Source organism: Crinia signifera, chromosome 2 (genome assembly GCF_055691185.1).
Source record: "Crinia signifera chromosome 2, ASM5569118v1, whole genome shotgun sequence".
In the NCBI taxonomy this organism is placed as follows: Eukaryota; Metazoa; Chordata; class Amphibia; order Anura; family Myobatrachidae; genus Crinia; species Crinia signifera.
Window position 1 is genome coordinate 153,932,661 of NC_139218.1, and position 13,664 is coordinate 153,946,324.

At 42.9% G+C, this 13,664-nt stretch overlaps 1 protein-coding gene across 1 annotated transcript in view; it reads left to right on the plus strand.

The window, feature by feature from the left end:
* Positions 1-13,664, plus strand: part of LOC146060188 (uncharacterized) — an 83,515-nt gene that overhangs the window by 13,957 nt on the left and 55,894 nt on the right. The window contains exon 3 of the mRNA XM_083173148.1: positions 4,536-4,759. Within this exon, the coding sequence (XP_083029274.1) occupies positions 4,536-4,759 (224 nt within the window). The remainder of the gene's footprint in view (positions 1-4,535; positions 4,760-13,664) is intronic.

The window sequence follows — 13,664 nt, forward strand, 5'->3', positions numbered from 1 at the left end:
ACACCATGGTGAAAGCTAGGATGTCAGTGTCTTCAGCTAACTATTATAGGGTCTGGAAGACCAATATTAGGTGGTGTGAAAGGCAGCAGTCGCATACATCGCGATTTCGACTGTCAAAATTGCTGGAGTTTTTGCAGGATGGTTTCTCATCTGGATTAAGCCTTCAGTCACTCAAGGTACAGATATCGGCCTTGTCGATTTATTTCCAGAAAAGGATAGCATTGCCACCGGAGGTGCAAACTTTCCTGCAAGGGGTTTCTCGATTGAAACCTTCCTACAAGCAACCAGTGGCTCCATGGGATTTATCGCTGGTTCTGGAGTGTCTTCAAAAGGCGCCTTTTGAGCCGTTGAGGTCGGCTGACCTTAAGTTCCTTACATGGAAACTTGTATTTTTGTTGGCAGTTGCGTCAGCAAAGAGAGTATCGGAGTTGGGAGCAATGTCATGCAAGTCTCCTTTCCTGATATTTCATGATAGGGCTGTTCTTCAAACAGTACCCCAATTTTTGGCAAAAGTAGTCTCTGCTTTTCATCTGAATCAGGAGATATTTCTGCCTGTGTTCCAACCCCCAGAGGGTTCAAGGAAAAAGGACAAATTGAGAAATTTTGACGTTGTGTGCGCCTTGCGCATTTATGTGGACCGGGTGAAGGGTGTCAGGAAGACTGACCTTTGCTGGTCTTGTATGATGTGCACGAGATTGGTTGGCCTGCTTCTAAGCAGACCATTGCTAGGTGGTGGCGGTCCGTCATTGCCTTTGCATATACGAAGGTTGGTAGGCCTGTGCCGGCCAGGATTAATGCGCATACCACCAGGTCTGTCGCCACCTCTTGGGCAGTTCGACATGGCCACAGCTGAGCAAGTTTGGAGGGCCGCCACTTGGTCATCTGTTTACACTTTTGCCAAATTTTATAGGTTCCATGAGTTCGCGTCTGAGGATGCATCATTCGGGCGAGCAGTGATGAGAGCTGCAGACCTGAGCATACACATCCAAAGGACCGGCTCTGGAACATCCCAATGTTGAGCTGTGTCACCAGGACCATTGAAAGAGAAAAAGGGATTTTTGTAAGAACTTACCATTCGAATTCCTTTCTCTGATATTCTCCTGGTGACACAGCGATCCCTCCCTTACACTCAGTAAGTATGCCAGTGTTCATGATGTTTCATGTTATAAATGGTTGAAAAGTTATTTTTGATATTGTGCATATAATATGTGCAGGCGTTTGTACTGAGTTAATGTATTCCAGTGGCTTTGTAAGATTGAACTGAAGAGTCTGGGATGAATGGAGGAGCCTACCCTCCAAAAGCTTTCGGATAGGTGCCTGGCTCCTACAGACCCTCCTACATTTCAATGTTGAGCTGTGTCACCAGGACCATATCAGAGAAAGGGATATGAACGGTAAGTTCTTACAAAAATCCCTTTTTCGCCGATTCACTGTGACACTGGACATCCACCTCAGCACAGTTAGTGTTTCCAACCTAAAACCTTTGAATTTTTTTCCTGCCAGGGTTGGTTCCGGCTTTGTTTGATGGAACTCCCTTGTGTTTCATGTGTTGTTCTTTACTTTATTTCTCACTGGTTTTTCATTACTTTACAAATGTTATTTGTAACATTGTATCCAAATCCAGCAACATTATCACTGATGGTATGGAAATTGAAAGGGAGTAATTGAAACCGAAGGGTCTGTCGGACAAAGTTATTTCTGTTCTACGCAAAGCAAGAAAAGGTGTCATCTCTGGCATAGTTTGGCAAGCGTTTATTAATGCAGAGGCTCAGAGGATATGATTGGCAAAGTCACTACAGCTGATTTTTTACAGTTCCCGTGTAAGGGCTCTGACGGGTTAGCCATCTCGACTTTGATTGTCCAAAAGGACACTTAATGCAGAAATCTGTACAAAGTTAGCTGAAGGAGAGATTAAAGGCAATCAGGAGGTCCAAGAATCTGTTTATTGTGCGTGAACGAGCAAAGAAGTGGTTAGCCCCTCCTAAGTAAACAATATTGAGATGGCTAAGAACTGATAACATTAGTCTACAAGATGTAAGGTAAAGAGGCTCCTGGTATCATGGCACACTCTACCAGGGCATTGATTAGTTCCTGGGCTAGGAAGGTGAAGGTCTCGATCAAGGACATCTGTGTTGCTGCCACATGGTCTTCGGTCCACACCTTTTCATGACATGCAGTGTCTAAACCTCAGTTTGGAGATAAAGTCCTGCAAAGTGTCCTTAATGGTTAATACATTTTTTTGTTATGGCAATTTGTCCCTCCCTCTTCTGCTCTGATATTTCCCTAGGTCTTGGCTGCCATGGGGATCATAGAAGAAAACTGCGAATATACTCACTAATAATTCTATTTCTTCTTAGAGATCACATGGCAGCCACCCTATTCCCTCCCTCCCTCCCTTTTTTTTTTTTTCCCAAGGACAGCTTTAAGCAGACACCCGAAAGACAACCAGGAAAGGGAGGAGCAGGGATTTATACCAGAAGGGGGAGGTCCCTGGGGAAAAAAGTAACCTGTAACTACTGGGAAAGGGATGAAATTCCTTGGCTGCTATGGAAACGCTAAGAAGAAATGAAATTATCAGTTAGTATAATACGCTGTTTTGTAGACCCAGCCATGTGTTTCCAGACTCCCTATGCAATTCTCTTCTCCATGTTTCTTATTGTATCCCCCTATCAGGGGTGTAACAAACTTTGTGGGCCCCATAGCAAAATCTTTGAAGGACCCCTTCCACCACTGTCACTAGTTCCCTTAAGAGGGCAAAATATATAGTTGGCTTTGGGTTAGGGGGAGAGCTTCATGGAGTGGAGCGGAGAGAGGGTGAGAAGCGAGACAGTGAGGGTGCAAGCATGAGAGAATATCAGAGAGGGAGAGTGGAACAAAGTGCGTGTCGGGTAGAGAGTATGAGCAGTTATCAGGAAGCTAGGGGGGTGTCGGGGAGAGAAAGGAGGAGATGGTGTGAGAGGTGGTGTCAATGAGAAAAAAGGGAATGGCAGGGAGAGGGTTTCAGGAAAGGAGGAGATTGAGTAAGTGTCAGGGAGATAAAGGTGAAATGGAGTAAGATACAAGAGAAGGGACATGCATAGAAACATAGAATTTGACAGCGGATAAGAACCACTTGGCCCATCTAGTCTGCCCCCTTTTTAAATAGGTTACCTTAAGCCATATTTGATCCTCAATGCTTGGTAAGGATATCAATATGCCTATTCAAAGTGTGTTTAAATTGCTCTTCTGTCTTTGCCTCTACCACCTCTGATGTGAGGCTATTCCACTTATCCACTACCCTTTCTGTAACTTTTCCCCAAATGTCCCCTGAATCTTCCCTCTAGCTTCAGTGCATGTCCCAGTGTTCTGTTGCTCCTCTTTCTGTGAAGAATGTCTCCCTCCTGTACCTTGTTCAAACCCTTGATATATTTGAACGTTTCTGCTCTAAGCTATACATATTAAGATCTTTTAGTCGTTTTAGGGGTAAGTTGTTTTATTTATTTTTTTGATGGGCCATGCACCATTTTAGTTGCCCTTTGTACAGTCTAATGTATTTATATCTGGCTGGAGATTTCACCTCCAGAACTGAACACAGTACTCTAGGTGAGGTCTTAGCAATGACCTATACAGTGGCATTATTACTACTTTCTACTGCCGATTCCTCTCCCTATGCAACCAAGCATCTGACTTGCCTAGAGAAAGAGGCAGGAAATAGAGGAGTGGGGATCTATTGAGAGCGTAAAGATACAGGGTTGGAAGAGAAAAATTAGTGCACAGGGTGTAGCAGAAAGAGGGAGGGAGAGCAGGAGTTTACAAGGGACAGGGATGCCTGTCACAACCTTTTCAATCACCCTCCAGTACAGACCCCTTCATCCCCGTCAGTACAGATAGCACTGTGTACCTCTGGCAGCTTCAGCAGTGGCAGTTCCGTTCACCGCTGCTGGCAGGGCTGGTTCCCTCCTCTCCCACCGCCACATCCACTGACAGTGCTGGGTTCAACGGTGCTGAAGGTTGCATTGGATCTTGTTTTGTATAAACATTAAAGAAGGAAACTTGTCCGATTTTCCATAGTTGAGCTAAAGTGGCTTCAGTGGCGACAAGAATGTGAACAGGTCAACCAGTGTCTGCATACCTGTGTCTCCATCCTGGGTAAAAAGCAGGGTTGAAGTCCCGGGAATTTCAGCACGGGTTGAACAGTTCACACTGAAAAACCTGTGTTAAAAGGCAAATTACCAGGTCGACATGCTAGACCTGGGAATTTGCCTAGCAGTGAGAACCGGGTATAAGTTACAGAAGTAACAGCAATGGTCTGCTGACATTTTATCTCTAAGCATGATCCCTATCTTTCTAATGAAACAATTGCCAATGATGCACTCAGGATTTAGGTTTAGGATTTCAAGTCTTGAAGGTATCCACATGATGCACTAAAATTTGCAGCAAATATGGGTAGCACAAATTGTATACGCTTGGTAGCTTTCGAGTTTGATATTAAAGATTAAGAATTATTGGAAATTTTTATGCTATGGTCCACTAACATTTTTTTTTTAATCCTCCAGTTATGTACACCTGCCACCTTCCTGTTGGCTTCCTGATGCTCCTTCACACTACCTTGCAGGCCGTAGAGTTTCTGAGCCTTGTGTTGTGCCCCAAATCTTTGACCCTATGGCTCGTCGTCGTGGCTCAGAGCCATCTGTTACTCCTTTACGGGCAGTTGGATCTGAGATTCACAGACCCCGGGAAAACTGGGCACTTGCTGCGGAATTTACTCCTAGGAATACAGGTATAACTTGTTGTGTGGGCACAATTTGTATTGGTATTGGCAATTTCAACGTTTTTGATTTGAAGGGGAGATCTATAGATATAAGGGAAAATTAGGATGAATTAGTTGCAGGCTTAATTTGCAGTCAGTTGTATATTCAGGCTTGAGAGCAAATTCCTTATGTATAGAAAACCCAGAAGCTGTAGCACTGCCAAGACCAAGCAGTCAAACAAAATGTAAATACAGGCTAATCCTGTTAGCATTTAAAAGATCAGCTAATGCTGTGTACACACGGGGGCGATAGGGGCTTTAATCGCTGGGAATATGGTCGCAGGCGACCATATTGCCAGTGATTGGAGTGTGCCCCGGCGATAAATTGCCGGGTGCGCACTCCCGTTTTCTGTCCCATTGTAATCTAGCTCCTGCGACCAGCTAATTACCTCTGCGGCTCCCCCAGCAGAGGTTCCTTTTCATCAGCGACCATCTCTGGATGCTGATGAAAAGGAGACGACGCTGAGCAATATATTGCTCAGTAATATATTGCAAGCAATATATCTCCCCCCCCCCCCCCACTCTGATTACTGGATTTAAAGTCCAGAGATCAAATCTTGGTGGGGCCTATCTTTGTTCATTCTGTATTTTCTTCAAGTTTAATTTAATTTAAGGTATAACAATTGCATATCTTTAAACTTCATAAAAAGCCCATCTTCAGTGTTGTTACTTACTCCAAACTAATTTTTCAAAGTTTGATTTAAAAATATTTGACAATCAATGAAACAAATCAAATGCAATAAGAATGAAGTGATCCATTACTGGTGCTCTGGGTTTTCAAGTGTCTATCTGAATTTTGTACTTCATTGACATGTATGCTAGCCCCTGACATGGATTTGAAGAGATTCTGGTATGTTGGTGCCTATGATGTTTTCTAGGCAGTTACAAGGGCTGCTAAATATGGCCAATGGAGCCTAGTTTCCCTGCAAACTATGGGGCTAAATCCACACTCTAATAAATTAACTGCCCTCGCATTTAAACACAAACCCCAAAATGGCAAATGCACCTCAGCACAAAATCTATTTTGCATGCACATTTCTATTTTTAAAGGAGCAGCCTAAACCATAGTCACTTGAATTGTAGGTTTGGTAAGAGGGCTTCAATTTCTTCCCACACTCCAAAAAAATCTATCAAAATAGCTTCAGTGCTAACTTTAATGTTATCCTTGATTAAAATAGTTTACACTCAAAGTTGATAAAAAATCCACATTGATGAGACCTGGTGTATGTGTGTGGATTTATTTAATTTAATCTAGTTAACTCTGAAAGATATTTACTTTTTTTATATATATATATATATATTTTTTTTTTTTTTTTTTTTGAGTAAAAACAAGACAGAACAAAACTGTTATACACTTAAATAAACAGTCCATTTAAAAATAATTGTAACAGCAAATAAAGCTGGTGGAGAGCAATAACCAAAAAACACTAGTGTTACAACATTGTCCAATGAATTAGAAAAATGAATGAAAAAAGAAAGTGGAAGGGAGAAATAAATATGAAACAGTAACCTGGAAAGTGCAAAAAGTAATTAGCAGAGTATGGAGGGGGGAGGAGTTAAAGGTAAACCACAGGAACCATATTTTGTGGAAGGTAGAGATGGAGTTACTTTTTATTCCATTGAAGCTAAAAAATTGATTCGGGAGAAGAGCCATCATAGATGGCGCCTCAATACTTTCCAATGTCTGGCAATTAGGGATTTGGAGCCAGATTTATCAAGCTTCAAAAGTGATAAAATGGAGAGTGATAACCAGCCAGCCAATCGGCTCCTACCTGTTATTTTTCAAACTCAGCCTGTGACATGGCAGGTAGGAGCTGATTGGCTGGCTGTTTATCACTCTCCATTTTATCACTTTTGAAGCTTGATACATCTGGCCCTTGGTCTTGTTACAGATGTGAACAGTGAGCCTTTCCTGATATTTACTAACACATGGGGTCGGGGCATTCAGCAAAGCCACAGTGACTGATACGGGTGTGCCGAGCAATCGAGTTAGTAGTGACCACACTGCAGCCCAGAAGGTTTTAATTTTCGGGCATGCCCACCATATGTGAAGAAACGTGCCAACCTGGCCACAATTCATCCAGCATAGGTCCGATGCTGAGGGAAAAATAGCATGTAACCGAGGTGAGACCAAGTACCATTGCATGTAAACCTTATAGCATGTCTCTTTGATCGCCACACTGATGGAGGCCTTGGCGATTCAATCCCGAATGATAGGCCAGTCATCTTTAACTAAAGATATTCACTTGTTTATTGTAAGATGGTGACATCCTTGGCAGGGGATATACATAAATGTAGTAGAAGCATGATAAACTTTGTAACGTGGGCACATCTTATTAAAATAATGCAATAAATTGGGTAGTAATGGTTAAGTGTACCATTGTTAAGTGTAGTAGTGTGCTATTGATTAACCTACAGTACAACTAAAATGTCCTTTGTTTTGTAAAATACTGCATTTAAGGACCACATTACATGGCTTGGAAAATATGAAAACATTCAAACAGATGCATGAAAGTGAAAATAACAAAGATCAACTACAAATAAGTACATTAAAAAAAAAGACTACTCAAGTAGTACATTAATAAAATGTAGCATTTACAGAGCTCTGGATATAAAATTTAGGTTTACTTAAAAAAAAAAAAAGTATATATTGCTCTGCACACAGTTCATTGCAAGCTATGTAATTATTGACCTGAAATTAACTGTATACATTGCTGGACTTCCTCTTTAGTTGTACTTCGTGATCAAAGGGGCAGCCTACATGTGTCATCGTACATTGATGCAGGTGTGCCAGGTCCCATGTAACTTCTTGCACCAGGCATATTTTGTTTAGCTAAAAATCCACCATGTACGAAATGTACAAACACACCAGGACCTGATTTATTTAATAAGCAACACTTATCTGTGTGGATTATTAATTTGTATAAGATTTGATGCAGCGGCTGCGATCTTTTTTTCCATTACAAATTCCGGTGTGGTACATGTCCTGACTGTCACACGGCATAAAGTAAATGTGTCTTGGTGCATCCTAATAAACTTGCTCTATTGCCAAACTGGAACACTATTCTTATAACTGCAACATCTTGTACAGATGTGACCTGCTAAATCTTTGCTAAATAAAACAGCTTGCTGTAGTGAAAGGGTGGCAAACCTGTAGCTCTTGAGCTGCATGTGGCTTTTTCTTAATGGCATCTCCACCCATGGCTTTGAAGCGTGCCTCATCTGACTGTGCCCTACTTTGTGTGTCAACTGCCACACACTGCACTGCAGTTTCATCCTCGGTGCACTTGGCGTGATGTCACGAGATGTTGCGGGAGGAGCATGCTGTATCCAGTGTCAGGGAGTGAGACCGTGAGGGGGTGAGAGGCTGAATGTGGCAGCAGGACAGCAGAGGAGTGCGGCGGCAGATCAGGTATATGGCTGCAGAGCAGGTTTGGAGGCTGTCTATTACCTTTTTGTGCGTCGTTTTGATTTGACATGTTTCAGGGTTGAAAAAATATCGATCAGTTCTTAAAGATGCACATGTAAGAATTACTGCGAGTAGCTTCAATTGCGTACAAGCCAGAACTTTAAAAATAAATGATCGACCATCCTTATTGTCAAATAAAATTTACAGCAAATTGAAAAGGTAATTATTTTTATGTTGTGAAGATGACGGAAGTTGTGCATTTTCAATTTGCTACTACAAATGTCATTCAAAAGGCATTAATACAAAAATGGGGCGTGGCCTTCCGGTAGCTAGTGCACACTCCTTTTCTTCATGTTATCAGCTCTTTGTTTTACAATAACATATATTTTTTTTCTCATTGCCTCTGGTTGGCTACACCTGCTGGAATGGAATCACTGAGTGCAGTGTGACCTGTCATGACATTGCACCCATTATTATTAATAATCTTTATGGTACTTGTGTAGTTTCACGGCGCCACCGTGCGCACAGTGAAACTTGGCAGTCTGCCAGACTCTGTTTACTGTGCGCGTGCCGCTCTAGCTGTTCTCAGCGCAGCGCGTGGCTGCTTTCCTTATGTAAGCTACGTTATCAGCATAGCGCTGGGCAGCAGCAGGGCACGCTGTCCAGCGCTGACAGTTCACTGTGGTACTTGTAGTTCCACAGTGAAATAGACAGTCCTGCGCAACGATGACAACCCGACAATTTAGACGCTAAAGCGTATAAATCCAGAATTCCACTATCCACGCCAACCCGAAGCGTGGCGAGCGGCGGCGGTACGCGTCCTACGACCTTTTCATACCCCTACTATCCACGTCGGCGTGGAGTTGATTTTATAAAGTGTGGCGAGCCACAGAGCCCAAAGCCTGGCGAGCGCACAGGTATCCGCATCCCCTCGCGGGCTTCACAGTTATCCGCATCCCCTCGAGGGGCTCGCTGCGCTCACCTCACTTTATTAAATCAACGCCACGCAGACGTGGATAGTGGGGGTATGAAAAGGTTGTAGGACACATACCGCCGCCCCTCGCGGGCTCGCTGCGCTCGCCACGCTTCGAGTCGGCGTGGATAGTGGAATTAACAAGGCCGACAGCTGTTACGTCGACTAGTGTCATTGTGAACAGGTTTAATAGTGTACCCCTACTAAATTTAGATGCTTTAGCGTCTAAATTTAGATGCCCCCATCTTAGCGGTTTGCAGGGAGTCTGGATTTAGACGTCTAATTTGCTGGGGTGTCCAGTTCAGGGAGTCTGGATTTAGACATTTTAGCGTCTAAATTGGCGGGTTGTCAGCGGTGCGCAGGACTGCCTATTTCACTGTGGAACTACAAGTACCACAGTGACCTGTCAGCGCTGGGAAGCATGCGCTGCTGCTGCCCAGCGCTACGCTGATAACGTAGCTTATATAAGGAAAGCAGCCACGTGCTGTGCTGAGAAGAGCTAGAGCGGCACACGCGCAGTAAATAGTCTGGCAGACTGCCAAGTTTCAAATTTTCACTGTGCGCGCGGTGGCGCCATGAAACTACAGAAGTACCATCTTTATTTATGGTGCCACATGGGTTCCACAGCGCCCAGTTAGAATACACATAATCAAACAAGAAAACAAACAAAAATCAGTAACTTACAGTTGAAGACATACAGGACCAATACAGAGTAAATGATTATAGGTATAGCAGCTGAGTGCTGCAACATAAGTATCCAGGTGGCAGCAAACAGCATGCTTTGGTGCAGTCGAAGATGAAAAATCTTGGAGGGAGGAGGTAATAAGTCGGCAGGATAGCCGAAGGGTGTTAGCCGAACGAAGGGGACGAAGTAGGATTGTAAAGAGATATAAGTTCAGATTTAAATGGGAGAGGAGTGGGTGAGTGCTTTATAAGTGTGAGAAGTTTGAATTGAATTCTGGAAGGGAAGCCAGTGAAGGGCTTGTAGAAGAGAGGAGGTGGAGGTAGTCCCATAGACTTCAATGGGCGATTTAATGCATGCGCCCTCTGGCTCCCATTTCAGCATTGGGAAGGTTTTTTTTTTGTTTTTTAGTAGACATGTGCCGACAGGCGGTATTTCCTGACCTACCATCCATTAGTGTGTGGAGGGAGAAAAGAATAGGGGACGCGGTGCACTTTTTCTGTGTCAATGTTGACTGTCAACATTTAACATTTGGGACAAATAAGAGAAACCCATGTTTATCTTTTGACACTCAATCATGTCTATATTTTTTTGCGGTGTCGACCGTCAGTGGTTGACCCAATGTATGTTGACACATCTGCATATACATTAAGTGTGGCTGATTAGTTCCACTCAGTGTGGCTGACTAGTTCCACTCAGTGTGCCATGGTGTGCCCCTTAGTTACTTACCTTCAGTGGGGCTTGTCTGAGAATAGTGACATTAATGATGAAAAGTTAAAAAAAACTTTGTTAGAGCAGGGATATACTGTAAGTTGATTGATATTCACCCCAAACTATGGCAGTTATCAGGTCAATCTTGTTTGAAAGAGGGCTGTTTTTCTTTTACTATGTGCCCCTATAGACATTAGTGCATGGTAATTGTGTGATCAACAGTCAAAACTTCCTGCACTATAGAAAAATCACTACCCTGCCTGGTATCCATTGAAATCCCTTCAAAAAGAGGAGCGTTCCATCTTAAATTATTTTCTTAGTATGTTATTGCAAAAAACATGACTTTTGTCAATGTCCATTTTATGGGGACCCATATTTAGAAGAGGCGAGGTTCTTTACATATTTTTGTTCCTTTTCAAATGTGTTGCCATCTAGTAGTGTGTTCCATACAGTATTGGCATGCTCTATTAAACATTTTTTCTGTATATGTATGGGAGTTCAATATTTGCCCTATGATGCCGATAATTACACCTGTTAATGTGTTTACTCATAGAGGAGTATTCAATGTTTTTTGAGAGTCTGGCTCACTGCTCACTGTTCTGTGTCCCTGTGATCTCGCTGAGGTGCTCGCCACTTTTTCTTATCTCCTCATTTCTGACTTCGTCAGTATTCAACTTGTGGCCAGCTCACTGACCCCTTTTGCGAACTTAGCATAATTATGCGAGTTCAAATGGGAGAGCTGTAACTGGAGACATCTGTTTTCTCCTGCTCTCCACGTGAGCTGGTCAGAGTGGGATATTCCTGAGCAGGGTGTTCATCTCAGCAGCGTGTTCCTCACATTTGTGGACTTGTATTTTTTTACAAAGGTTTAGAAAGGTAAATGTTTTGTTCAGTATTTATTTTACAACAAATGGCTGGGTGACTATTTTAATTGGGTTTGTGCAGACAGGTGTATTTTGTTCTGTTTGGCCTTTATCCTTGTGTTGTGCTTTTAGCATTGTTTCTTTGCCCTGTGTTTTTATTTAATTTATTTTATAATTGTTAGCGTGTTTAAAAGCCTGTTTGGTCACTTCGGGTTCCGGTTGTATGGGTAGTGCAGCCTAGCTCCGCTCGGCAACCGTCAGCTTTAATCTTTTACAAGGCTATACCAGCCTCCAAGAGCTCCAGCTGCAACCCCCCCTGACAGGGAAGAATAAGGAGATGGACCGAGCAGCACCATCGCCGCAGCCGCCACGCTCCCAGCAACAACAAGGGAGACAGGTGAAGCGAGGCCCGTCACAGGACATGGCGGCGCCCACCGGAGACTCACGCCACAACCTAGCGGCAAGGAGAGGCTCTGAAACACAGGGAGAAGATCTGAATACCCTGCAATTGAGACAAACGGGTCCTCTTACCTATGATATGGTTGATGCGATCACTGCCACGATGGCGCCCCTGCTAGCAAAAGCAGTGAGTGACATCTCTATGCAAATACAAAACCTTACTGTACGCATGGACACTGCTGAGAACAGAATTGGGGCACTGGCACACAACCTGGCTACAACACAGGGGGAAATCAAAAGACTAGAAAGAAAATTACACCTTGCTTAATAAAATGAAGGAATTGGAAAATAACTCCAGAAGAAATAATATAAGGCTGGTGGGACTACCTGAAACTATTAAGGGTGTAGCCCTGGAGAAATTTGTGACACATACCCTGCCGCAGATTCTAGGCATTCAGAAAGACTGTGAAAATATGACAGTTGAGAGGGTGCATAGAATTGGCCCAAACCCAATGACGCACGCCCGAGGGTTACAATATTCAAAACCCTAAGCTACACACATAAACTGGCCATATGGAAAGCTTCCAGAAAAATGCCAGTAATTAAATGGGAAGGTAACCATTTAAGGCTATTTCAGGATTTCTCAGCATCTGTCACTAAAGCACGTAGAGCCTTTTCACCTGTTTGTACCAGCTTGATTGAAAAGAAGCTAAAATTTGCCCTAATATATCCAGCAAGATTGAGGATTTTCAGGAATGATAAATTCTATGAATTCTCAGTCCCAACTGATGCTACCGAGTTTCTCAGAGACGTGGAATCCCACAGAAGTGAGGACATTACAGACCCGTGACTCATTATGTCCATAACATCTAAAAGGAGTATTTGAAAACCTGCTAAAGCTTTTCTTTCTTTAAAGCAGCTTGCTTAAGGTTCTAAGTCCGGTACCGAGCGGAGTTCTTTTCCGGACACTTAATTTCTTATACGTTTAAGAATAATTTAAGGGATGACCTCCCTTTACAATATCAACCGAAAGTTCGTTAGACATGTAGTGTACCACTATGCGGCGCTGTGCTCCAGAATGTTCATTTTATTTGTCATTTGGTGTATGTGTCTCCCCCATCCTTATGTGTCTTCTCCCCTTGTAGATCATTCAGGCCTCGTTTCATTTAAATCTCACCAAGGTAACTGTATGCAACCACGATACCTATGTAAGGTAAAATATGGGCAGTATTAAAATAGGTACCCTGAACGTAGGGGGATTTAATTCACCAATAAAAAGAAGGAAAATTCTAACTTATTGTAACAAATTAAAATTAGACATAATTTTTATTCAGGAGGCGCACCTGGTTCCGGGTGAATATGTTAAACTACAAATGTTGGGGTGGAAGTTGTTGGATTTTGCAGCCTTTAATTCTAAAGCCAGAGGTGTCACTATCCTCATCAAAAAAACAATACCTGTTGAGATCATAAAATCAATAACGGACCCAGAAGGTAGATTCACTATAACACATGGGTCCCCAAACTGCGGCCCTCCAGATGTGGTGAAACTACAAATCCCAGCATGCCTTGCCACAGTTTTCCTATAAGGGAGTGTTAAAACTGTGGCAAGGCATGCTGGGAATTGTAGTTTCACAACATCTGGAGGGCCGCAGTTTGAGGACCCATGCTATAACACATACTAAAATCCACTCCTCCATTTTTACTTTATGTAATGTATATGCTCCGACAACATACAATAAAAAATTATTTTATACCTTATTGAAACACCTGATACCCTTTATGGATGGAGCTCTAGTGATATGTGGTGACTTAAACCTGGTTTCCGATTTAGGCTTAGA